Source organism: Vipera berus (genome assembly GCF_964194415.1).
Source record: "Vipera berus genome assembly, chromosome: 4".
NCBI lineage: Eukaryota > Metazoa > Chordata > Lepidosauria > Squamata > Viperidae > Vipera > Vipera berus.
Window position 1 is genome coordinate 92,396,432 of NC_138206.1, and position 27,795 is coordinate 92,424,226.

At 35.3% G+C, this 27,795-nt stretch overlaps 1 protein-coding gene across 4 annotated transcripts; it reads right to left on the bottom strand.

Annotated features, from left to right (window-relative positions):
- Window positions 1-696: 696 nt before the first annotated feature.
- TMCO3 (transmembrane and coiled-coil domains 3) lies at window positions 697-27,768 on the bottom strand. 4 transcript variants are annotated; one of them, XM_081327211.1, is made up of 14 exons: window positions 27,705-27,768; window positions 26,985-27,201; window positions 22,076-22,968; window positions 21,230-21,409; window positions 20,228-20,419; window positions 18,123-18,251; window positions 16,638-16,730; window positions 15,010-15,196; window positions 12,730-12,847; window positions 7,567-7,762; window positions 6,215-6,365; window positions 5,429-5,508; window positions 4,170-4,319; window positions 697-2,257 (listed from the first exon to the last, which is right to left on the bottom strand). In XM_081327211.1, exons 3-14 carry the CDS (start codon window positions 22,655-22,657, stop codon window positions 2,144-2,146), a joined length of 2,172 nt encoding a protein of 723 aa, XP_081183337.1. In that variant the 5' UTR covers window positions 22,658-22,968; window positions 26,985-27,201; window positions 27,705-27,768; the 3' UTR covers window positions 697-2,143. The 4 variants fall into 4 exon arrangements, with proteins under 4 accessions (XP_081183337.1, XP_081183338.1, XP_081183336.1 ...); XM_081327212.1 differs by lacking the exon at window positions 27,705-27,768 and adding an exon at window positions 27,352-27,583; XM_081327210.1 differs by lacking the exon at window positions 27,705-27,768 and having other exon boundaries at window positions 26,985-27,472.
- Between the last annotated feature and the right edge of the window lie 27 nt (window positions 27,769-27,795).

The window sequence follows — 27,795 nt, forward strand, 5'->3', positions numbered from 1 at the left end:
CCCCACCCCCGTTGAGAGCCCCGCCCTCGCGAAATGCAAGGCTCAGTCGGGAGAAGGGCTGCCCCGCCCACTGGAGGGGGGCATGAATAATCCCCCGCCTGCCCTCTTTCCTTCCATAGACAGGAGCGGAGCAGCTTTAACCCATTGCAAAAGTAGGCTATTGGTGGCGTCTTGAAATTCGCATATGTTCAAGGGCCAAGAAGGACATGTCGAAGTCCATTCGAACAGGCTTATTGTATTGAATGGTTGCGATACTGGCACACCGGATTATAGCGAGATGGAAGAGGTGGGCTTGTTAAGAAATGCATTGTCGGTCATTTTCCAGAAGCAGCCTATCATTAATAATCTTTGTGGATGAGCTGATTCCAAAGTAGGAAGCCGCACAAAGCCATTTAGGGGAGAGAGAGAAGATATTAATTCAGGAGGCAGACCATATGGATACCAGAGATGGAAGTCCAAGGATTCGACTTTACTATTTTTGGGGCTTTCCCTGCACATTTAAAATTTTCCCTGCTTATATGTTACATTTATTTATTTGTACATTCAATATGTTATAGTCGCTCATCTTTAAATGGGGATTAGAGGAATGGGCTTTTGAATTAACATACTGCCTCTTAAAATGTCCTTATCTATTTGCACAATCGCACATTTCTGTAAGGAACAGGATTTAGTAAAAGGTAGTTCAACCAAAGGAAGGTTGATGCCACAGCTTTAATTTGTTCCTGCCTTATCAACCCATATTATTGTAAAGGCAGTTTTCTTGCACTATTTGACTCTGAGGATATTGAAAATGTTACATACTTTTAAAACATACATTTACATACATACTTTGCCCAAACTCAGAAAAGCATACAAAAATATTAATATTTAAAATAGAAGAGTATTTGACTCAGTATATACCTGTGTGCATATCTGCTACTGATTTCTTGAATAGAAATATTACAACACAAATGTTCTGTCCACGTTTTAAGTTGGAGAAAAGGTAGCACAGGTAGTTTAGTGGCTGTTCACTGTTACGATGCTGATGAAAAAAATTAACTATAACCAACCCTTGCATTTACAAGGCTGGAAAGCTCAATAAAATCATAAACACATTTTCATTTAGCAACCACTTTGCTTAATGACTGAGTTGCCAGTCCGGATTGTGTTTGCTAAACAAGAACTACCTGTATTCTTTAGGTTTTTCACTTCCAATGTTATGTCCAGAAATAATATTTCAGTTTGCAACTTTTACAGATACCTTCTGTAACTTTAGAAAGTAATATTTAATCTATATTTTGAAAACAGTTTTAATAACAAACTCTTAGAGTGAAGAATGTGTAGAATTATCAATTCTTACTTAGGATGCCAGTTTTTAAAATTTAGCTGAGTTTAGCAAATAACCAGTGCATTTATTTCTAATAAGTAACATTGCATATACTATGGAGCAATATAATTTAAGGATTTTTTTTCATTTTAAAAAGCGTAGTAATTAATCATTTATTTATACTCAAAGGCCAGTTCAACATGACAACAAATTCTAATTTGCTATATATCCAATAAATAGAACTACAAAATTAAATATCCCCCAAGAACACTTTTAATTAACAGTTATCATCAGTATGAAAAGACGTTGGTAGTCATACTAGAAGTTATTCTGATCACTATTAACCATGTTTCAGACCATAAATCATTATAATAAATCATTATATGTAATTATTTTTAAAAATAATGCAGTGAGATATTCTTAGGAATATAATTTACAGTTCTCAGAGCAGTTTTAAATCCTGTATTTGAATGAAAAACTTATATTGCTTTGGAAAAAAAACTTTTGTGACCAATGTTTCAATAGATACTAATTGGGTGGTTGTCTTATAACAGTACCACAGGCACTATAAATGTTCATTTGCTGCATGGACTGGAAAATAATCCTGTAAAAGGCACATTAATTATTGGATTCATAGATTTTTTTAAAAAAAATCAAATTTTGGAAAAATCTATTTAACATATATTCAGTATTCTAAAAATCAAAATGTATTATGAAAAATGTTACATTTCTGTTTCATGAACTGAAACCAGTATAAGGCTTGTAGTAAGCTAAATAACATATGAAATGTATTATCTAAAGAGGCTTCCTTCTCTGAAGCACATGAACTAAAGGTTTTCAGGAATACAATCGTCTTTCAGATCTTGGTACACATTTCATAATTGCAGCTCTCCACAGTGCTGGTGCAAGCAGTAAACTTAGAGTAGTCACACTCAGTATAAGGAGGTAGACCTAGAAATTAGAAAATAAAATGTTATCTATATTTTTTATTTACATTTTAAATCAGGAGTACATTATAAGTGCTTAAAACTTAACTGATAAAAATAACATAATTGTGCTATACCTGGACAACCTGCTCAGCTTGAATACTTAATGACTTGGCAATGACCTAATCAACCCAAGATAGAAGAAGTCAGCATGCAATTTTCTATATTTCTTTATTTGAATGGCTTTCTGGGGAAGCAATAGAAAATGACTGGAGCAGAATGAAAAGCCAGCAAATGGACAAGGAAGAGAATTTAGGATTACCCACACATGCTCCCCATGAGGAGATTGTAATACAGTGGAGGGTTTAGAGGCATCATGCCCAACCCCATAGTTCAGATTCTTTATGGACACTAACAATTATAAATCAAAGAACAGACCCATTGATACACAATGGAACAAAATACTTAATGGGCTTTTGTTGATTAGGGTTGAATAAGGGGGCTTTAAGAATTTGTTTATTGATAAAAGCTGAGATAGGAAGAAGACATCTTTTGTTATAGTATCAGAGAAGGTGATAAGTTATTAAAATTGTACTTGTCTTGATGAAGGGAGAACCATTTCTTTATTTCTTTTTTCTATATATTTTTTCCTTTGGCCTTCTTGTACTTTTTAATTTTTCTTTTTTAAAAAGTTAGTGTGTATTTTTTAATCTTTGTAAATTTGAATTAAAATTATATAAAAATTGAATGGACTGATCTGTGTCCCATTCCTTTCCTAGCTTCCTCATAATTTCATTCATTCATTCTGTTTCTATGGCCGCCCATCTCCGTCAATGACTCTGGAAAGCTTGATTACAAACACAATCCTAATCTGCCATTAGCCCAATACTATTCTCTGTTCTTATTCAAAGACTCCAGCTCTGTCTCTGCTACTTCAGTATTAGCCTTCAGGATGTATTCATGTCATTAAATTTTCCAGTTTCCTCATAGACTTCAGATCATTAAAATGTCAGCAATCCTATCTTACCATGGTTTTAAGGCGTTAAGTTTCCAAAATCAGATAGTTTAAAGAGTTGCTGATGCTGTCATGAAAACAGCTAAGGAACAGCATTTAACCTCTGGCCCCCACAAATCTACTAATCTGTTCTAGGCAGTGTAATGCCCAAATACTGTTATGTTATGCTACTTAAGATATTAAAGATGATGTCACTATTCGAGCAAAAAATAAAGACAATGAAAAATAAGCTATATTAAGAAATGACACATGATTTTTGCTCTTCTTGGCTCATGCCAGTGGAAAATGCCGGGGCAACTTTCACTTAATCTTCCTGAATATCTTGCAACCTCTGGAACAATGTCAGTAAGGTAGTCCTTAACGTATGACCAAAATTGAGCCCCAAATTTCTGCTGCTAAGAGACATTTGTTGCCACAGTTGTTAAGTGAATCTGGCTTCCCCACTGACTGCTTGTCACAAAAGGGGATTACATGACCCCAGGACACTGTAATCATCATAAATCTGAACTAGCTGCCTAGCATCTGAATTCTGATCACATAACCATGGAGATGCTACAATGATCCTAAGTGTGAAAACCGGTCATAAGTCACTTTTTTCAGTACCATTGTAACTTTAAACAGTCACTAAGCGAATGGTTGCAAGTCGAGTATCTGTAGAGGTCCAGAGGAATGTGATGGGAAGATAAAAATCACTTAATTGAAAATAGCATTTTTGATAGATTTTTCCCATTTTTTTGCATCCAGTCTTATGGAAGATATTTTTTAGATGGAAAATTAGTTTGAAGGAAAAGGATTAATCAAATGTCCTTGTCCTTTGTTACTGTTCCATGAAAATAAAGTGACAGAAGAAACTATATAATATCTAGTCTAGCATTTTATTACATCCTACAAAATATAAAAGAAACTATCAATCATAGCTCACCTCTCGAGAAATTATTCCAGCTCTGCGTGCTCTGCTTCCCAGGACAAAGGAAAACTCACTGACTTGAGCCAAGCCTGCTGATACAATCCATTTGATATACTGGCTGTTCTTTGGAAGAATCATGGAAAGGACAAGTACTGCCAGGAAAAACTTAAGAGAAAGACTGTTTTTAGAAAAAACAGTGGAACAAACAAGCTTATCTTTTTTTAAAAAAATCAATGGAATTCAATGGACTATTTTAAAAAGTCAAAATCAAGAAGTCATCAATGAACTATATTGATATGAAGAGTTCAGTGATAGAACTTAATTCAAGTAATTCCAGAGCCATCTAGAGAGGGTTAAAAAAAGTCATAACTGCATGACCCAAGTTGCACATCTTTTTTACATGTTTTGACACATTTCACGTATTGACACATATTAAAAGGGCTACTATTGTCACTTATAGAGTCAGTATGTACAGCAGTCTCCTATCTCCAAATGTCTCCATTAAAAAAAAAGAACAGCCTTGAACAAAGTTCTGGAATGTAATACATGGAATGGGATGGTAAAAAACGAATTAAAATCAGGCAGACATAGCCTCTTGAAGTTTAGCTTCCACAAATCAAGTTTTCCTATTTACATCTCAGTCTGCTGGGCCATTTTGTTTTGAATGCTATCTACAAAAATGTTTGGATGGAAGCATTCGTTACCGGCTTCAAGGGACATGGGATTTAAGCTGTAAATTTACAGCTAAAAAAAAAAGCAAGACATAGTCAAATACTCAACAGCCAATTTGCTCTCAATTATCTCATACTTTGATTGTATTGAGACATGCTAGAGAAATGAACAAAACTGCACTGATTATAATTCTCTATAATGTATTATATATAATTATAATATATAATTATATAATATATACGTTTATAAATATCTCTATCTAACATTTAGCTGACACAAGACATTCATCATCTACCAACCGAGGTAAAACACAATCCTGGACTGGTGAATATGGAAAAAAACATTAATGGTGCCCACAACTGATACTTTAATAACATCAAATTATTAAAATAGCATTAGTGAAAAACAGTATATATTAAATTATTTGTGACTCCAGTCCTCTTGAAAAGACACCCACAAGAGAAGTGTATATACTAGTAAGTTTGGCTATTCTTGCCTGCTGTCTACTATGCATAACAGCTGTGGCACACATGGGGACAGGGGTAATCATACACATTATAAATCTCCATTAACAACTAGTCCTATTAGGAAAATATTAATACCTTCATTATCACCACTGAAAGTGTAAGAAACAGCAGGACTGTGAGTTCATATATTACAAATGTGGGAAATACATGAAGACCTGCAAAAGAAAAAATAAAAAGGAATACATCCCATTACTTTTCCTGAAAGTTTTATCAGGCTTTTTTTTTCCATGTATGAAATGGAAAATAAGGTGATCTTCATTTCCAAAATTTTGAAAGACAATATATCAAATCAAAGCAGTCATCAATATTTGTATAGAGGTCTGAAGTATAGTATGTGGAAGAAATATTTTCTGAGTAGTCCTTGGGGAGCATGTTATTGTTTCTCTATTTTATTACTGATTTTTTTTTGCTTCAGCTTCTTTTTTTGACAAAATTATCCTAACTAACTGATAATCGCATTTCTGAATGCCTGCTTTTAAGTAATTTTCTAAGGTTTAATACTGTTTAATAATTGCTTAAAATATAATTTAGAAAATATCAGTAAGATGTGAACATGGTTCCAATAAATGGCTAAAATGCAGGAAAGACCACAGATGTAGTAATGGCAAGTACCATTTATCCTCTAAGTCTATTGTTTACATTAAAAAAACTTGTTTCCAAAAAAGTTGGAAACTGAATATTGCAATAAGTAATCCATATACTTTATCAGTTTCTCTCATTCTCTCATCCACATTTCTAATTCTAGAAGAGCATCACAACTTTGCCTAGATTAGAAACCTTGTATTATGTTCTTCATGCTTATAAATAATCAAATTTGTTAAATTTTATATGTCATTTATATATGATTCTGTAATAAATTACCTATAGATGCAAAGAATATGATAGCAAGAAAGTCACGTATTGGTTCAATACAGGATATAACCTCCTCAGTAACCATGTGACCCTGAGAAGAAATAAGTGCTCCTGCCAGGAAACATCCCAATTCCATTGAAACATCCAATAACTCTGTGAGCTGTTAGGAAGATGGAAATACATAAGATTAAACTGAATGTTAATTTATCTTCACAGAGATAATGTACATTTAATGTACAGTTTCATATAAGATTATATAATTAAGATTACAATAAAAATGTTCCACATAACCCAATAGATGACTACATTCTACATACAATTACATGATTATAAATTTATAGGAACTTAAACTTCAACAGATGACAATGAGTTATGCAAAAACTTATGGACTCAGAGACTTAACCTCCATTTTAAGTTCAAAAGGGTGTAATATCTATTTTTAAAGTGATAAATCAGATAGGTATTTTCTGCAAAGAGCATATAGATATAATATCCTTTTCTGGGCACGTTTCCTCTTCAACTGCTATTCAGTGTTTACTGTCTCTGATCCTGAATGAGATATGTAGCCATTGTGATTACAACTGCCTCATTTCCCATATACTACATTATCATTGATTCTTAGCCCCTATAATTTGCTGTTTCTGCAAGCCCATCTCTTAATAGCCAACTGTGAAATCAAAAGAAATGAGGGGGAAGACATCTTGTACATACATGGTTTTCAATTTCATTAGTCTAAATAAATATTGCAACTTTGCTTGCTAGATGTCATTCCTCACTGAAGTGTACAGATGTCATCTGGAATTATTTTGATATAAACCTAAAACATTAGGACATAAATATCAAACTTGCTGAATGCCAAGCAAGTTATATAAGTGGACATGCCAATGGTATGATTAGAGATTTGACCATTCTATATAAATGTTAAAGAGTGGGCATACATTTTTGGGGGAATGGGTGGTAAAATACTCAGCAAATTAATAAATAATTGAAGTCAAGGTGTCCTAGCCCCGTTTAACTCCTGCAGCTTCTTTTCTGGTGATTTCCCATCTAAATTCTAGCCAGGTTGAACCCTGCCTAGCTTTTCAAGATCAGCAAGGTATTAATAACTTGGGCCACTGATTATCATACCCAATTTGTAAGAATTCACATTTATTTATAAATATGCAATATGCAATACAATGCATTAATATAATCAAACTGGGAATTATTAGATGCCAGATGTTTATCAACAGTTTTCATCCTCCTGTAGATTTAGCGTCTATGATTGAAAGCTGTATTTTCATCTACAGTTATTGTAAGTTTTCAAATATAATAAATTACTATATAAGCACGTCAAAAATATAAATATTTGTAAAAATTACCATTAACATAAGAAACATAAAAGCAGATATCCCTAGAACTAGAATTTCTTTGTTTCCTTTGCTTTCTATATGCAACTTGCGGTAGTAGGGTCCTATCAGGTAAGTCTTCAAAATAAGACATATAAGCAGTACAGCAGCCAGGGAGAAGAGGATTTGTCCAATCAGCATCAATATTCTTAGTATTTCTTTGATGATGCTAGAAAAAGAAAAAAAGCCAGTATCAATGTCATGATTCTAAATTGTTCAATTTATTATATTACAAATGTAGTATCAAATATATATGTATATTATCATTTTACTCTAAAAGAAAAACATTGATTTCAGAGGAGTGTTTAAGATGTAACTGATTTTGTACTTTTATCAAAGAATATTACTGAGTTGGATTTGACATTTAATAATAATACAGATAATCCTCAGCCTACGACCACAACTGAGCTCCAAATTTATGTTAAGTGAGACATCTGTTAAGTGATTTTTGCCCCATTTTACAACCTTTCTTGCCACTGTTGTTAAGTGAACCACTGCAATTGTTAAGTTAGTAATATGGCTGTTGAGTGAATCTGGCTTCCCCCATTGATCTGGGGTGTGAAAAAGTCACAAAAGGTGATCACATGACCCCAGGCAAACTGCAACTATCATAAATATGAGTCAGTTGATAAGCGTCTGAATTTTGATCACGTGACCATGAGGATGCTGCAATGGTGAAAAATGGTCATAAGTCACTTTTTTCAGCACTGTTGTAACTTTGAATGGTCACTAAATGAACTGTTGTACATCGAATATAAATAAAAATATATAAAAACTATTCCTATCTCCAGGAATAACTTGTAGCTTTTCCAGAGACAGTCCTGTAATCTTGAAACTTGCATCTATCTCAAATATAGCCTTCCCTTTCTACTTCTTTTTACCTTGACAAATAAATAATTCACCCTACCCCAAGGAAATACTAAGTATTTCCTAACTATATGCCACAGTATTCTATCCTGGATCCTGTGCTGTTTTTCACTTTCATGAATGACTTGGATGTAGGAAGTCAGGGACAATAACAAAAAATTCAGATGACACAAATCTCAGAGGGGTACCTAATGCTTTAGATGAAAACAAAATCAAAAAATATCTTGACATATTTGAGCAATGAACTGAAATGAACTGGATGGAATTTAACAGGGAGAAATGTAAAGTTCTGCATTTGTGTGGGAAAAATATGTTAAGGTACAGGTATAGGATTGGGAATTTCTACCTTGGCAATAATACATGTACAAAAGATCCAGGTCTCCTTACGAACACAAACTAGACAGATGCAGTGGTTAAAAAGCAAATACTAACTTGGGATTCATTAACAGGAGCACAAACTTGATTAGTCAAGAGACCATTGCTTTATTTATCTATCCATCAATCACATTAATATGGCTATCTGTCTCACAAAATGTGGCTGTTTGTGCCATACAATAAAACCATAAAGTAACAATATTAAAACACTCTACCATTAAAAACACTGATACTATTTAAAAAGGCTAAGCAAAAGCATTGTATATTATGAACAGTGAAGCCACTTTAGGATCACCATTCCCTTGAGATCCCCAGGGCTGATGAAACAGTTGAAGGATTTCCAGAAGGATGGCAGAAGGGACCAATCTCACCTGTGGGCGGGGGAGGTGTATAAGGGTGAATGCCACAACAGAAAAGACCCAACTCATGGGTCTTGCCAGATATAACTTCTTAGTGGATGAGATCTACAACATACCTCTTCTCTTGGATGTAATGGGATGGAGAGATGTAATTGGCAAGAGGCGGTACCTCAAATAATCTGGCCCATGCCATGAAGAGTTTTAAAAGTCAAAATCAGCATCTTGAATTGGACCTGGAAGCAAACTGGCAAAGTGAGCTTACAGAGTAGATGTGTAATGTGCGCCTTCTAGGGGAACACATAACTGCCCACACCATCACATTCTGCATCAGCTGAGCTTCTGGATACTCTTCAAGGTTGACCCATGTACAGCATATCACAACAGTCCACTCAGAAGGTAATCAGGGCATGAGTGACTGAGCAATCTTCTGATCCAGGAATGGGTGCAACTGGCATACAACACAAAGCTGTGCAAACTACGGTAGTCTGATCTTTGCTGTCACTGAAATATCCTCATTTTTTTTAAGTTAGCCATCCTCTTTAGAGAAAAGGCAGTCTCCTTTTTACTTTGCCACACGATCCCTTCTTTATTGTTTTTTGAGGCCAGGAAAACAAAAGTACTGCTTCCATTTTTTTGAAGTCCTTAATAAATTAACTAAGCACATAGAGTGACATTATATCTGTTTAATATTTAACACTAAGTCAGATTTTTCATTTTCATTATAAGCTCCTCTCAGCTTCAGTTAATAAAATGGTACTGCCTGTATCTCCCTACTTGTTAGTATTTTGCCCTTCTAATTTGTTTTTAATTCCATTTATTCCCTTCCTGTCATTGTATTCACTGAATAAGATAACAATATAGAGATAATATGCATTTTTATTTATTTATTTATTTAATACTATTTCTATACCGCCCTTCTCCCGAAGGACTCAGGGCGGTGAACAGGGCAAGAATAAAAATACAAATTACAAAAGTTAAAACAAGATTAAATAAATGCCCACATACTAAAATACATCATTAAAACCTAATAAAAAACAGTAGCAACCCCCCCCCCAATCCCCTCATCAGGCCAGGCCAGCTTGTTCAAAAAAGTATGTTTTTAGCTCGCGGCGAAAGGAGCGAAGGTCGGGCGCCGTCCGGAGCTCAACCGGTAGCTGGTTCCATAGCTCCGGGGTGCCCACAGAGAAGGATCTCCCCCTGGGGGCCACCAATCGACATTCTCTGACCGGTGGCACCCTGAGGAGACCCTCTCTGTGGGAACGCACAGGGCGGAGGGAAGTCGATGCCGGCAGCAGGTGTTCCCTCAGGTACTCCGGACCCCTGCCATGTAGGGCTTTGAATACCATTACTAGTACCTTGAATCTCACCCGGAAGGCAACTGGTAACCAATGCAGCTCACGGAGCAGAGGTGTAACGTGGGAGTATCGGGAGACTCCCAACACAACACTCGCGGCTGCATTCTGTACCAGTTGGAGCTTCCGGGTGGTCCTCAAGGGCAGCCCCATGTAGAGAGCGTTGCAGTAGTCTAGTCGAGAGGTCACGAGCGCATGAGTGACCGTGCATAGATCATCCCGGCTTAGATAGGGCCGCAACTGGCGCACCAGGCGAACCTGGGCGAACCTTCTCTATTCTGTTGTTTTTCAGTTTTTGTTTTTCAGTTTCAAATTTTACTGTAGCTGTCTCTTCTCAACTGCAATTCTCAAAAGTTCATTTTAGCAGGATTTATTAAGATGGTTGAGATTACAAGAATTCTAGCAACTGAACTATTTCCAATTGAGAACAAATACATCTTTATGAACACTAGCGGACAGACTTTTTTATTCTGTTCCTGACAGCAACCTAATGAGGCAGCCTTCTTCGCAGAAAATGGGAAATTTACAGCTGCTTATTTACATAATGGTCTCTTGAATTTCTCAATCTGGAAATCAACGTTAGGTGTTCTGACATACCTGTTAGGCTCACACATTCTATCCATTACACAACAAAACCTTACTGTAATCAACAAAGCAAAAGTAATCCTCTCTCATTTTCCAACTTATTTTAGCTGATTTTTTGACTTTTTGAAACTAGCCTGATTACATCACTGTATGTCCTGTTAAATCATATCTTGGTAGTATACCTACTCGCTTTAAATTTCTAAGTTTAACCATTACATGTGACACCAGCATAAGCATGATCTGTTTCACAGTCTATATCTATTGTAGCTTATTGGATCACACTACTTACTTTCCCCCCCTATTATTTCATCCACTTGATTCCAGTGTTATCCATCTGGTAATGTCCAAGTATAGTGTATGCCTTCATGTTGCTCAAAGGAGGTATAGACCATACATGCACTCTGCACCCTTCCTGGATCTCCTGTGCTCACATGCATGCACCTGAATCCTTCTTTCTTGAGCCTCCCTGCAATTGCTCACATGTGATCTATGCTGAGCCTTCCAGGGCTTCTGATTCCCCCCCACCATAGCACCCCAACATTTCTTACCTGGGACTCCCACTTAATGATGTGACAACCAGGACTGCCTGGATCACCATTGTTAATCAATGCAGTCATGTGATATCATGCTTTATGATCATACACCTTAGCAAAGACAATCCCAGTCCCAACTGCAATCATAACTCAAGGACTACTCGTACATTAAAGCCTGTCTTCCAGACATTTATGATCTGTTTCTTTTTCTTTTTATAACAGAATAATAGAGTTGGAAGGGACTTTGGAGGTTTTCTAGTCCAACCCCCTGCACAAGCAAGAAACTCTATACCATTTCAGACAAATGGTTGTCCAATCTTTTCTTTAAAATCTCCAGTGTTGGGAATTTGAAGCATTCCAAAAGTATTGTTCATACTTTTTAAAATATAAGCCCCCAATGCCTTCAGGAATTAGGTAGCTCTGAACTGTACCAAATATTAAATATTAAAATATTTTTAATGTTCGTCTAAAACTGTCTGAACCCTTATAAATTGAAGAACCCTTTTTTCAATACCAGCAACATAACACTAGTAACCAGACTTCACTGTAGCTGTGATCTGGCCACATCAGTGCATCTAGATCTGCTTGTAAAAGTTCATCTATTTCTTAAATCTTCAGGGGGTGTCTTGCAGCTTAGGTTTTTCATTGACTGGCATGTCGGCTTATATAAATGTTTTCACAATATCAACTGATTTTTTTTAGCAATGCTGATTTTTTCTAGATTTGATTCAAGAATTCTTTCTCCTAGGTAAGGGGTAGGCAACCTTGGCTCTTTTATGACTTGTGGACTTAGTTTCTCTCATTTTTGCAATGCTCCATCTTCACTTTTAGTATTGATTATTCTTACTTTAATGCCTCCCCTTTTTACTTTTTTGCAAGAATTAACAGTATCAAAGTTCCCCAAGACTTTGTCTCATGGGATCTGAAGATCGATAGCAAATTGATTCATAAATATGAAGCAATGTATATAAAAAATTAAAATCTACAAATATATTATCCAAGGGTTTTTTTTCAAAATATCAAGATAAAAATGTAATGAACAAAGTAACAACTTAGCTTTATTACCTGGAATGTGTACCAAATCCAGCTTGAATAAAAGTTGGCATCACAGCTATGAATAAGCCAAGCTGTACATCCTGCATCACCAACATTGCCAGGAGAACACTGCTATAATCGATTTCACCTGTTAGGCAAGAAACATTCACTGTAATATGAAACTTAACATTTCATTAACAAGAATTGTCTACTTTCAAATTAACTGATCATGTAACTTTCAAAATTAACTGATCATATAAATGTCAGTATTTAGTATGTGTGACTTTCAGAATTCAAAAATCAATCACCTTTTATTCCCTTGCTCTCAAGGAAGCTGAGTTTTAATACTCTGTACATGTTTAAAAACTTATTTTATTTCATTTATTTAAAATGCTGATATGGGTGCCCCTTTCAGGATGCAGAAATACCGTAAAAGGAGATGCCTGCTTCCATTCCTCAGATTTTGAGACCTATTTCTATTCCAATTTACATGCTGTAATCTGTTAATGCTTCCAAAAGCTATCCTAGGCTGTATATTTTTCTACAATTTATCAAAGATATTTGATAAATAATAAATAAATAAATAAAGATAAAAATATGAGGGCAATTTGGAAATAAACCTCCCTTTGAGCATGTGCAAGAAATAGGCAGAGATAGCGACGCCCGTCCTATGGTGCCGTGCACCGTAGTTCAGTAGGCAGTGAGGAGTGGAAGAAGGTTGTGTTGCAGTTGACTCGTCCTCTATATCAATTGAAAATGAACCCTGCCATAGAAAATCCCGCCAAAGGTGAAGATGCCAAAGGAGTACTGCTAGTGAATTTCATGAAGCGTGGTTCGACCATCAATTCAGAAGTCTATTGTGAAACGTTACAAAAACCCAACCATAACAAGCATTGGGGTATGCTGACTTCCGGTGTGGTGTTGGTTCATGATATTGCTCCCCTGCACACTGCTAGACGCACCCAAGAACTTTTGAAGCAGTTCTGTTGGGATGTTTTTGATCACACCCCCCCGTATAGCCCAGATTTGGCGTCGAGCGACTACTATTAAGGAATTTCAAACCTTGTAAGATGTTATGACAAGTGCCTCAACTGGAATGGCGATTATGTCGAAAAGTAATGTTGTAGTTTTCTAATGTGTATAATAAAAGTTCTGTATCTGTGTCTGTCATTGATAACCAAACAGGTTTATTTCTGAATTGCCCTCGTACATGACAAATAAGGAGTGATTCATTCTTGTCATACTTCAGTTTTGTCTTCCCTCTTCCTAAAGAAGAATAAAAACATCTCTTACTTTAATGCCACAATCTATCGTAGCAGTCAGAAGTGAACAGGCAAGAAAATAGCCCACCTGCCTCTGTAGCAATAGGTATCTTCCTCTCTGCTATCTAACTACTCTTTCATCATAAGATTTCTATGACAAGCCAAAAGCTTCATGTGTAATTATACAAATTTTACAATTCATTCTCCACCTGTAGATATTTCAATGGATAGGAGGAATCTTAAGTCTTCAGAAAGTAAACTGAGACAATTTCTTGACACAAATATGAGAGACATAGAAGATAACTATAGAACCATTTCAATATAACCATTTCCAGTTTCTTCTCATGGAAAATACACAAAGTACAACCAAATGTCTTTGAAGAAAGTGAGTATATGGACTGGACTGGACTGGACTTTTCATTATTCACTTTAATTGACTGACTCCAGCTTTCAGTACTACAGAAGAAGTGAAGAATCCTTTTTCGGTCATATCTATGACCTACAATTTAGTTTCATTACTGTATTACTTTAAATTTTTGCCATTGCCAGAGAAAAAAAAAAAAGATTCACTAAATGTAAAACTATATGCATTATTATATTAATTTGAGCTTATGAAGATTATTTACATGATATATTTGCAAAATTATCAATCTTGGTACTGTTTAAAACATAATGCTTCAATTACACAAATGCTGACAATATTTAGTACAAAAGACGATCAAGAAATATGTTTACCATATAAAAGGAATATATATTACCTCATGAATTACTGATCTCAATAATTCAGAACATAGAGGTTTGGTGTCACCAAACATTAACCCAAAGTATTCTTCACATAAAGTGTGGTCAACTGATAGATTGGCTAAAAGAAATATATGTGACTGAAATAACTAAGAGCATTCATGTTCAAAACATAACATTTGAAAGTTGTCAATTAAAAGCACTTTTCTACAGCAAAAAAATTCAAAAATACTATTTACATCACTTTTTAAAAATTTGTATATGTGCCTATGTTTGCATTCTAATAAAGAAGTTGCACTGGACTTACCTTCTTTATCTCCGCGAGCACTCCCTGCAAGGAATCTAGATACCAACGGTGTGCTTGATAATGATAAACAAGTAGCAATGAAAACACTCTGAGTTGCTCTGATTTGTAGCAAATGCCCCCAGAGTAAGCCAAAAGTAATCATCAGGAGTGTCATGTAGCAAGGTCCTTGCAAAGATATTTTCCATACCTTTAAAAATAATTGTAATATAGAATTGAATTTTAGCATTTTTCTAATATTATTTTCAACTGAATACTAAAATTTGGTAAGAAAAAATGTGCAACTATTTAAGATGCCAAAAGTTCTTTTGAGTTTCAAAATTACTTTTGTTGCCAATGTTTGTAGATATTAAAAGTACCAAACAGCATGAAGTCCAACACCCTTTTTTCTTCATTGATACAAAGTTTGGATATCTGTATATCAGTGAAAAGTCAAAGATGTTTAAGCTATTATAAAGGTTCAAAGAAATCTATCATTGCCAAGAGAAAATAAGGCTACAATGTTAAGAAAGTTTTTCTTCTAGTCATAGCCTTAACCATAGCAGTCTATTTTGGTAATAATCAGTATTCAAACCTTCTAATTATTACTATCATCATTATAGCTTTGTCCTAAAATACTACTATATTCAGGTCCAACATTTGGATCCTGAAATTTCGGAATAATAGCAATGCTGCAATATGTGCCACATGTAAGTGCACTTAAAATACAAATGACAAAAATGTGTTATTTTCTTAATCAATAATATTTCTTGAAAAATCATAGCCAGCCTACAATCAAAACTTGTGAGCAGCCTCATGAGCAACCTTGATGTCTCCTAGATTTGTGGACATACTGTAACTGCCAGAATTCTTGAAAATTACCTGAGAAAGTCTGGGAACTAAAATCTACATGTCCACAGGGCACAACATCCATTAATACATACATACATACATACATACAGTACATACATACATTGCCAAATTTCCATAAAAAATCTCAGCGGTTTACAGTTGAGGAAGCTTGAGTTTAGTGATACATGAAAAGAACTTCTGCCCTTTTTCCCATAAAAAAACTCCTCCCAACATCACTTCTCACTGTGCTTCAAAAATCTGTTCTCATCTCAGCCCAAAGGGAGTTCCATTTAAATCATATCCTTGCAGTATATAGAAAACATCCTTCTGTTTGCAGATTCTTTTAATTAGACCCAACCTACTTTTTACTGTCAATTTTAATTTTCTTAAACTTTCTCTTTTGCTAAGATCCTACTAATTTGACAAGGACTCTGTTTATCTGTGCCACTAATTTCAGATTTTGACTTATATCCATGCTTATACGACACTTTTTTTTTCTTTCAGAAGAATGGAAGAAACTGCCTGGACAAGTCCCTGCAGTTTTCTTGGCAAGACTGGTCCAAGGTCATCCAGCTGGCTTTATGCCTAATGCGGGACTACAACTCATGGTCTCCCAGTTTCTAGCTTGATGGCCTTAACCACTATACCAAATAGCTTCTCATAAGACAATGCAAAACAATTCCTTCATTTTGAAAACCAGGTGTCAATGGAAATGAGTCTAATGCTCTTCCAGATATGCTAGGTATCATATTTAATATAAATTTATAGTGCTAATGTACATAGGTTTCATGGAACAATACCTTTCTTAGCCTTTCAGGAGAAAATTCCAGACCAACCAGGAACAGTGTGAAGAATACACCAAATTCTCCTAATGTCTCTACCTGCACAATTGACTGAAAAAATATTCTATTCAGTATGCTACAATCTTATTATAACAGTTGCTTAAAATATTCAATTGGACTGAATTCCTACAAAAAAAATCTAATCATAGTAGCCATATTTGATGTACAGGTAGTTCTCAACTTACAACCACAGTTGAGCCAAATATTTCCACTGCTAAGCAAGGCAGTTTAGTGAGTTATGTCCCATTTTAGGATCTTTTTTATCATAGTTTTTAAGCAAATCACTGCAGTTGTTAAATGAATCATGCAGTCGTTAAGCGAATCTGGCTTCCCCAAATTGATTTCGCTTGTTGGAAGTTAGCGGGGAAGGTCACATGGTAATCATATGACTCCAGGACAATGGAGTACATGCCAGTTACCAAGTACTCAAATTCTGATCATGTCACCCTGGGGATGCTGCAATAGTCATAAATGTGAAAACTGATCGTAAGTCACTTTTTTCAGTGCTGTTATAATTCAAGTAGTCACTAAACAAATGGTTGAAAGTCAAGCACTATATGTATTCTGTAATAAATTTTTACAAATTATATAATGGCCAAATATACTACCTTATTTGCTAGTGCTTACTATTAACAAGACATATTTTTTAAAATGGAATGATATACCTTGGAATTAAATAGGGAAATTACATTAGATAAAACATTTTCTTAATTAAAGAGTCCTTATATGCTTTCTGAAATTAGTGGTTATTTAAAAAAATCCTTTTTTGGAATAAAAAAAATAAAAATATATTCATTGCTTAAGATAATTTCCTTTTTAATTTTGGATGAATATTGGCTAATTCCTAATATTCAAATAATAAATACTTATTGTAGGTAATCCTCGATTTAAGACCAAAATTGAGCCCAAAATTTCTGTTGTTAAGCAAGAGAGTTGTTAAGTGAATTCTACCCCACCTTTCTTGCCACAGCTGTTAAATGAATCATTGCACTTGTTAAGTTAGTACCATTGTTGTTAAGTGAATCTGGCTTCCCAATTGATTTGGCTTGTCAGAAGGTCGCAAAAAGTGATCACATGACCCTGGGATACTGCAACTGTCATAAATATGAGCCAATTGCCAAACTTCCAAATTTTGATCATATGACCATGGGGATGCTGCAACGGTTATAAGTTTGAAAAAATAGTCATGTTACTTTTCAGTGCCGTGGTAACTTTGAATGATCGCTAAAAAATGGTTTAAGTCGAGGACTACCTATAATCAAACATTCAGTTTCATCTCATTCAATTCTTATTCCTTGAAACATAGAAAAAGTTTATTTTCTAATATTGTCACATAGAATTGTCCATTTAAATTCCCGAGTAGCTTATTTCTTACAAATATATTTTTAAATGCATTCTGATACTTAACTTAAAAACAAATACCACCCCCAAATATACTCTTACCTTTATACTGTTTAAACCTGATGGCCCCAAAAGTACTCCACAAATAATATAGCCAAACATTGTTGGTAATCCTATTGTTGTGCATAGCCAACCACAAGGCAAAGACAGCATTCCTATTGTCACAATATCCTAATGAATAAAATAAAAATACACCACTGCTGAAAAGACCCAAGCAATCAATGCAATCCATCCTGGGGGAAAAGTAATTCACTAACAATTCATCATTGTTCATTACTGAACATATTTTAGGGTTATGTTGTTCCTGGGACTTTGAGACTTTAACCTGTGACCTGTTGGGTCATTATTTCAGAGATATATCCTTATGTAATAGAATGATCATGGGTGGATTAAAAAACAATGGGACTTCCCAATTTCCTGCCATCTTCCCTACTGACTTTCTTTGCAAGAAGCTGACAGGGAGTGTTACAAATGATAATCATGTGACTGCAGCTGACTGCAGTAACACAGCAGTGTAGCAGCAGTAAAATGGTCACAACTTTGCCAAATTTCAATCCATGCAAATCATGGGTCCTGACTTTGGACTCATTCTATAAATTAGCTCATTTGTTGTATGTTGATTCAAAAAAATGTTGGCCTATGATGTACCATTTCACCCAACTGAAAGTTACAAAACAATTAAACTGACTGGACAGTTTTATTAGATGGGGGAGAGAGAGTAAATTTTGGATGGGCTTTCCTGCAGGAAACAATGGAATTTATCTTAAATTCAATCTTTCCCAAACTTGACATTTTCTAGATAGCTGTATTTCAATTCCTAGACCTCTTCAGCCAGCAATGGTAATTAAAGAGAATTTGGGGAATTGAAATCTCCATATCTGGAAGACATAAAAATTGGAGAACATGGTTCTAAAGTAAGTATAGAAACTCCAGGATATCATTTCTTGCTATTTGTAAAACTAGCTAAAAGATTTTGAAATGAAGTGATTTGGGTCATACTTTGGTGATTTATTACAATATACTGTAAATTTAGCTCTCTACTTCACCCAGGTGGTCAGGGGACAAAATTTAACTGAAGGAATTATGTAATAATTTAAGCACTATCACGATGCCACTGGATTCATCATACAGAACAACATGGAAAATAAATTCTTTTGTTCTTTTGCATAAAAATATCTGCTTCATTTGGAGTTGGCTTTCCCAAAATGAAAAAGAAGTGCACCTAGGAAGGAGTTTAGCCAAGGACTGACATGGCCTCTGAAGAAATGCTTGGTAGCTTCTGTTCTTCCTAGGCCTCTTCTGTGAATGCTGAACAAAGTGGATCTCATCTTGTGCATGTTTTAATAGGAGCACTGACAAGATTGTCAACAAAGAATGTCACATCACTTTCTTAGATGAGGATTATCTACAGAAATTTCAATGAAAACTAGGACCTGTTGACCGACCTGTATCAAAGGCAACTTAAAGTGTATTTTCCTGCCTTCGAAGTAAACATATTTTTGAGGCTACAGACTAAAAATCAAAGTGCTGCCTTTATTAAAATAAATATAAAATTTTGAATTTTTTGTACTTTAGTACATCAAATTATCTATCCAGTGGCATCAATAATACATTTAACAGTAAAGTTATGTTTCCTTTCATTATATATAATCCAAATTATTCAAATATATATTTAAATGCATCAAGTGTACCTGCTTGTTGCATCCATATCTTATTGCAAATATATTTTGATAGCTAAATCCAGATTTCTTATTAAATATGCCCCCCCAGTGAATGATCAAGCTGAGTCCAGTAGAATTATGATTATATGCAGTTATGTAATAGCAACTTACATAAATATTCCTGGACTGTCAAAGAAACAAAGATCAGAATACTTGTTTTCTATCATATCCAGCCAAAATTCAGTAGTTTATGAACTTAGACAAATTTTATTGCTTATTTCCCATATGTTTCTCTTAAAATAACAATGCACATCAATGAAGATAGTAATGAGATGAATTCAGTAATAGAGAATTCTTGACGCACCACAAAATTTTGTCATGGTTGAATGAGTTTTCTTCTGTTGAAACTTCTAGTATTGTATCATTGAAAGAGAAATGTATAGACGATAGATTTTTAATATTCTTCATCTCTTTATAGCAGCTTACCTTTATAAAATGATGGTCAGCACGTGGAATGGTTGAGTCTCTGGGCTTTGTAAGAATGTATTGATTGTTTTGTGAATCAATAAGCATACTTAAACCCAAATCATCTTCAACTTCCCTTTTTGAAATATTTCTTTTGGGATCTGCTTCATCCTCTTCTACTCTTAAAACGGCTTCAAAATTAACTCCTCTCACCTGCCAATGAAATAAAATTGTAATGTTTCATTTATTTAAGGCAAAACTCAAGTGTCATAAGACTGAGATTCCTATTTACAAATATTGCTTTATTTTCTTTCCCCGTTTTTCGTCCCACAAAGAACTGACTAAGCAGACTTTTGAGGATTCAGAGAGCCTGCTGAGAAAGAAAAATACATCAGAAGACTTTTCCTGAATATGGAAGATAAACTTTTTTTAAAAAAATCCCTTTTACCACATTGTCTTCTGAGAATTTTTTTAAACAGGAAAAACAATGAAAACTATTTAAGTATGCAGACTATGCATCTATTGCTTTAGAATGCAATACTTTTCAAATATATATAAGCACAGTCACTGCAGAATTTATATTTTCAGTTTATATGCTTTATCATATACTGTATTCTAGCCTGTAACATTACCCTTGAACATCTATTTTACTGCATATATTCTCAACCTTAGGATATGTAACTGTGTTATTTATTATAGTTAACACAGAATAGTGCAGCTATGCTACTCCTCATAGTGCTGAAATATACTGCTCAAAAAAATAAAGGGAACACAAACAACACAATGTACTGTATTTAATAGTAGGATGTCTTATTTTCTGTTCCCTTTATTTTTTTTTTGAGCAGTACATATTTTGATTTTTTTGTATTCCTCCACACTTCATAATCTTTTAAAAATTACATTCCAACAAGGAATAGAATAATTGCTCTTTCAGAAACTTGTTTGGGAGGGGGGGATGAGAAAATAATATGTAGACAAATTATCTCATTTACAGCTAGAAAACCAGTTTCTAAATAAACTTACTGACTTGTTGTCATCAAAGGCATGTTCTCCTATTTCTTCTTCTAGCCTATCAGCTGCTTTTCTTACATCTTCAAGAATCTCATCAAGAATAGAAAGACTTTTATTTTGATGCTGCATGTTTTTCAAGGCTTCAGCTTGATGCTTCTCTGCTGCTAAAAGTTCAACATATTCTGTTTCCTCCTGTCAAAATACATTAAAAGGTGAATGGTTACTCAAAGCTCAAAATGCTTTGTCAAATTTTGACTTTAATGAAAATTTTTGACTTTTGAAAAATCTGAAGAAAGCTTTTCTGTACCTTCAGCTATTATAGTAGCATCAAACTACTTAATAAAACTGGGTGATACTTTAGATTTCTAAAATATCATTTTAAAGATGAGAAAGAGCTATCTAATTTAAAACAGAGAAAGCACACAAAAAGATATATTCTTTCTCCTGTCACAACGGTATATATTTGTACTCTACTGTTTTCTCCCCAAAGCAGCTCAGCTTGGATTGCATACTTTTGTGTTGTATATAGTTGTGGGAGATAAGACAAATAGTCTAGCAAACCATTATATTATGCTGTAGTCTAATGTGAGAAAATCACGCACATGAATATGAGGAAGATGCTTCCTTCCTTTGCCAAGCCAGAAAAGACAAAATGAAGGACGTGTTAGCTGAAGTTGAACAGAGTTCTTTCAGATAGCAGAACTAAAAGGCTTTTATAATCGTTCACTTATAAATCCTTTCTAAAAGGAAAGCAATGTTGAATGTATGCAAAACACCATCTTCAGCTTTGATTTTAGCTATTTTGTTCATGCTTCATCTTTGTAAAACATTACAGTTTGAAGGTCTCAAAGAGCTTACCTTTATTGCAGCCTCTCTCAAAGCTTCCAGCCGCTGATGACTACTTTCCTTCATGTTTACAACATCTTTGTAATCGCCTTGCAGAGCTCTTTGGAGCCCATAGATTGCTTGAAAGACTGAATTTTCGCTTTCATTTAATTCTTTTTGAAAAATTTCGAATGTGTGAACCTGAAAAGTCCTCTCTTCAAATGACAATCCCGAATCCTTTTCCACTGCTCTTATTGCACTTTTCAGTTTGTTGAGAACCACATTCTTCTGATGTAGAAGTCCAGATAATTTTCTGCAGTTTTCTATAAGCCACTGTTTCTTTTGAGTAATAGCAACTCCTCTTCCACGATGCAGCTTTATTGCATGTTTCACTATGTCTTCATGTTCGGCATGGGTTATTAATTGGCAGCAAAGCAGTAAGGCCAGTACCCATAGTGAAATAAATCCAGTTACACTCATTGTCCAGTTTTTATTACAAGCTGTGGAATGCCACTTAGAAAATATGCCAAACTTTCTGTCATAAGTCTTTTGCATTTCAAATATGCATATAGTATGATCACTTAGGACAGGAAAGCCTGGAGGAACGTTGTCCATGGGGTCGCGATGGGCCGGACACAAGTTCGCAACAACAATGACCACTTAATAAAAACGTTTCTCTATAACACACAGTAGGACCTCTGAATTAAACATAAATTTAAATTTTGGCAAACAGGACAATAAACTAGGTTAGGTTCTTCTTTGAGGATAAACTAGGTTAGGTTCTTCTTTGCACACATTTAAAATCCTTTGCATTACAAACACCTTCTTTCTTTGCCTGTTTTTGTTCCAGAAGTGAAGAATATCCTAATCTCTTTTCCCCTTGATATGGTTGCTTGTTCTTATGTAGATAATTGACAGTACCATTGCTGTATTTTAAAACATAAAAGTAAAATGGTTATTTTTTACAATAAAATCCAAAGTTTTCTTTAAAAAAGCTTTACATATTCCCAAATAACTTAATGTTCCTTACCAAAAATCTATCCTCCTATATAAGATTCCCTCCTCACTTCTTTCTGCCATTCAAACACATATCCCACAGGGCTCTCATTTCTCCTTTTCTGTTTTTCTCATATTGTTTTTCCTTCCCCCTCCCCTTTCTAATATTTAATCTTTTCCAACTATAAATGTTGTTTTGCAAACTAAGTATAAGAGCTAAAACAAACAAAGAGGGTGTTGCCACTTCTGGATCAAGTCACAGTGAATTTTAGCTCTAACTTTACCCACAATGCTGGCTGTTAACTGATTACACAAATGTAATATAACCTTTGATATTTAAAACAGTATTTCCCCATTCCTGATTCTTTTTTCAAATCTTATTCTGCCATCACAATTTTATTAAGTACTCCATCATTTAGGAGTATCATAAGCACATAATACCTGTATGCATTCCCACACACACACAAACACACTTCTCTTGACATTTTTTGAAAGAACATTTTTTGAAATAAAATTAAATGAGAAGTTGTCATACTACAAAGCAGATCACCAGGCTTTAGTATCATGTTTATTAAAATGCTTCTGAGCCCGGCAGGCTTATTGGAAAATCAAAAATGGTAAATCACTTTGTTTTGTTCAGAAGTATGCCCACCTGGCCAGATATGTGAATAAAACATAAGTGAACTGGAATGATAATGACTACCTTTAGACTGGTGGATAGGATACAGTGGGGAGCAACCTCATCATGGGAAATGTTCACCATCATATCCATAAAGTTAGTAGGCAAGACTCACAATTCCTCATGAATGCACAGCTTATTCTCAAAATTCCAAAAGTACCACATCCACATATGTAAAATATTTAAGATCACACTTAATTTGGGGGAAATGATAGGGTTTTAATGTTTTTTTTATATTTTGATTGTTTTAATTCGGGCAACAATTTAATCCTTTTTAACTTTTGTACTTCTATTTATATGCCCTGTTCACCGCCCTGAGTCCTTCGGGAGAAGGGCGGTATAAAAATTTAATTAAATAAATAAATAAATAAATAAATTTATATTGTATGTTGCATTTAAATTCCCTATAGCATTACTATCATGTTTTTAGTAGCTAGTAACTTTTTTCTCTTTTCAGATTTTATTAATTTTTAAAAGTTACAACCTTTAAAGCTTAGTAAACGTTGTCTGAGTTCACATATTTAACATTTAAATTCGTCAATATAAATCTATTCAATACTGCACAATCTAGTATTTTTTTTCTTGATCTTCCTTTCTTCCCCATATTTTTTTCCTTTTCCCCTCATTAAACAATTATAATTCTTAGTACTATTAATGCATACAAAATTAGGTATAGACAGCTTCATCATATTTTACTAATATTATAGAAGTAACAATATCAATTCATAAGTCAATATCCTGTTTTTCATGCTGTTATTTAAAATATCTTTGTCAGTTATGACTTTCTCAATATTAATTACATTTATATAGCTAAAAAAATTTCATACCAATCCTCCTCTTATTTTCAAATTTCCCATATCAAAAGAAAGGAAAAAAATGCTATGTTAATTCTAAATTCTTCCATTATAGAAATCTAGTTATATCTAAGGGTCATCTGTTCTTTTAATCATATTTGAACAAGTATATTAAAGAGATAATGCCCCCTCTGATAGATCAAATCCTGTGTTTTTTAAGTTTAACTCTTTCTTTCTTTGCCAAGCAGCTTTCCAGAACAGGGCAATTAAATTGCCCAAGAATCTTCTATTTTTGTGCAAGCTGCTTGGCATGAGAAAGACAGTTTAGGTAGATTTTTTTAGGGGGGAGGGGAACTCCACCCATCCACATTCCTTAAATATTTCCCCTGCCTGCTCTATGTTCCATTGTATAGACTCTTCTTCCTTGTCATCAGGTGTATTTTTGAGAAAGGAGTAAAAGGTCTTTTGTATTTTCATTGTTATAGGTAGGTCTTGGAGTATTTTATTTCTGTATGGCAGTCCATATTTCCCTTCTCCTATCTCCTCCATCTCTAGGTCTATTTCATCTGCTTCATCCTCTAATTTCTGGTTTATTTGTTCATACTTTGTAGCTGTTGTCTGGGAGTTTTCCAGTTGTAGCTTCAATTTGGAGATTTGGTCCTTTATGTCATTTAGGTTATTTTTAGGCTCATTATGGTTCCTTTTTATATCCTCTTTGTGTGCAAGAATTGTTTGATGAATTTGTTGTAGCATGTATTTGTTTTTTCTTGAGGCATCATTCCTAGAAATCCTCTAGTATCACTAGTCTCAGTAAGAGTGGAACAGAATTTCCTGTAGTTTTCTGGTCTTTATATATAACCTTTATAATCCCATCCTAATAGCAATATTTTATAGTAGTCCTTTGCCTCAGGTATCCTGAAAATTATCAGTCAGGCAAGGTTGTAATCCCCAATGTTCCAAGTGTTCTAAATGTTCAACCTCCCTGGAGCCAGATGTATAAAGTCAAATTTTCCTTTCTTTCCCACTAGCTCTTGAAATTAAAAGTCCAAGCTCAATAGGTATTTATAGTCCAATAAGGTCAGGATGATAAAAATGCCAAAATATTTTCCTTTATTTCCAGCTGTTCTCCCTTAACCTGAAATGCACCAAGTAGCGAAGGAGCTAGTTATAGTGCTATATTCAAATCCACCACTAGATGTTATTCAAAGTCCATTTTCCATTCTTAAAACAAAGGGTTGATTTCTTATATTTCACCTCAGTATTTTTTTTCCCAAACAGAAAATCTTAACAATTTATCTGTTTTCAGATGTATTAAAACTGTACCTTTGTATTACTTTCACTTCAGTATTATGTATTTCTGTCCCCCATAAAAAATTTTAAAACGCCGCTTCTGTTCACATCTGGAGGTTTTAAGATTCTTGGGAGCCCTTCCCAGAAAATTCAGTTGTAAAATAGTAAAGAAAGGATCAATATTCTCACTCAGTCCAAACATGCTGTTTACGGTGTACTAATTAAACTTTTGTTCTTCGGTTTTTGCAGCTAATGGCCGCCGGCAGAGGTGTGGCCAGTCTAGAGGGCTTTCCTTGGATTGAACGGAGAGACAGCTGTCTCCTTCTTCATCGCCTCTTCGGGGCAACTTTAGGCCCTTTTCAGGGCCCCCAGCAAGGCCCAATCGGGCATGGAAGGCAGAGCCCTGCCTTCCTGCGTCCTGTCTCACCATGACGCAAAACCAAAAGTCCCCTATCATGTTTTTATCCTATCCAACTATTCCATATTTTCTTATTCTGTACTTGCCTTCATTTCTTTTATCAGATGGGCATTTTTTGACTAGAAGTTCACATTTCTGCTTAACAGTTTCCTTCTTTATATTTGTCAAACCACTGAGACAATGCCTTCAAGATCTTCTTGTTCTACAGCATTTTTAGCCTTCAGTAAATATATGTATTCCTATAACGCATTTTAAATGTCATCTTCAAGCAAGATCACAATTCTTAACCATCCTCACTACTAATCTTGCAAACACTGGGGAAAAAGTAAACTGGTCTGTGACTTATCTAAACAGTCCCTTCAAAATTATGCATTGCCAGCTGCTATTGATTAACTTTGATAGCTGCTTGCAGAGTTATTTGCTTAACACAGTCAGGATCTAAGCTTAAGGTACTACTAGAGACAGTGATGCAGTAAATTCATTATATTACAAATGGTATTTGTGACATGTTCGTTAGAACACCAGTTAAAGATGAATCGATTAGGTGTACGTTCATTTCTATATATAAAGAATAATTAAGGTTACCAGCTTCCTGTCTTTTTAATATTGATGGCCTATAAGACAGACGTTATTTATGTTAAGGACAATATAGTACAGAAGCATGTGTAATACCGAAAACCAGCCTCCCATCCTAGTGCCTTTTAGGGGGCTTCCATCCCCACAGCCAGCAGAGTTGAGGATGATAATCATTGGTGGCCAACATACCTGAAAAGCACCACAGGGAGGAAGGCTGCTCAGGAGGCATTTCTCCCACATCTTCCAAAGTGAAGCTGCTGTAATACACCCTCCATCGTATTTGAGGGTAGGCTTATCACCAGCGTCCTGGTAGGTCCAGGTTCAAAGAAAAACCAGTTTGGAGAACCCTCTTTTTTCCTTTCCAGGGCATATTTGAAGGGGGGGAGGGGGTAATGTCAGCTGCATTCTACCAAAGATGAAGAGGGAGGGGGGGAAAGGGTTTTTTTGGGATTCCTTCGTCTGTTTCCACTCCCCCCGTCCCAATTAAAATCAGAATAAAAACCACTCCGACCTCTCCCTACCCTAGAAACACCTTGATGGTGCCACCCCCCCTCACCTTTCTTCACCCCTCAAACCCGACCCCTACCGCTGTATTTGCACTCCCCCTTCTTTTCCCGGCTCCGCCGACGGACGAGTGACATCGCTTCACCCAGGAGAGTCCGAGCCACGTCCCCATCACCAAGCCCATTCCCCGCCCTTCCTCCTCCTGCTCTCAGGTGCCCAATGGTCCCTCAGCCCTCCCCCATCGGAGCGGACGGACTTTAAACGGCGCCGCCCTTTAAACCTAGGCCCACACCAGCCTTCGGCCCTCGCTCAGCCGCCCTGCAATCCCTGAGCAACACGCGAAACGGCCAGGGGAAGCAAACTCCGGACCACCTAGCTGGTCCTAGCTGCTTGTCTGCCTCTTACCCGGCTTTTGCGCCTTTTGGAGATTGTAGTTTTCTGGCCTCTGGCTGCGGTGCGTTGTGGGAAATGTAGTGAACGGGAATGTGTGGTGCAT

Coding starts and splice junctions, on each gene's coding strand:
- TMCO3 (XM_081327211.1), bottom strand. CDS start 22,657: ATGGACAACGTTCCTCCAGGCTTTCCTGTCCTAAGTGATCATACTATA. Junction 12,848..15,009: donor TGCTCGCGGAGATAAAGAAG/GTAAGTCCAGTG, acceptor CTTGCCTAACAG/GTGAAATCGATTATAGCAGT. Junction 6,366..7,566: donor TTATGTTTCTTATGTTAATG/GTAATTTTTACA, acceptor TCTTCCTAACAG/CTCACAGAGTTATTGGATGT.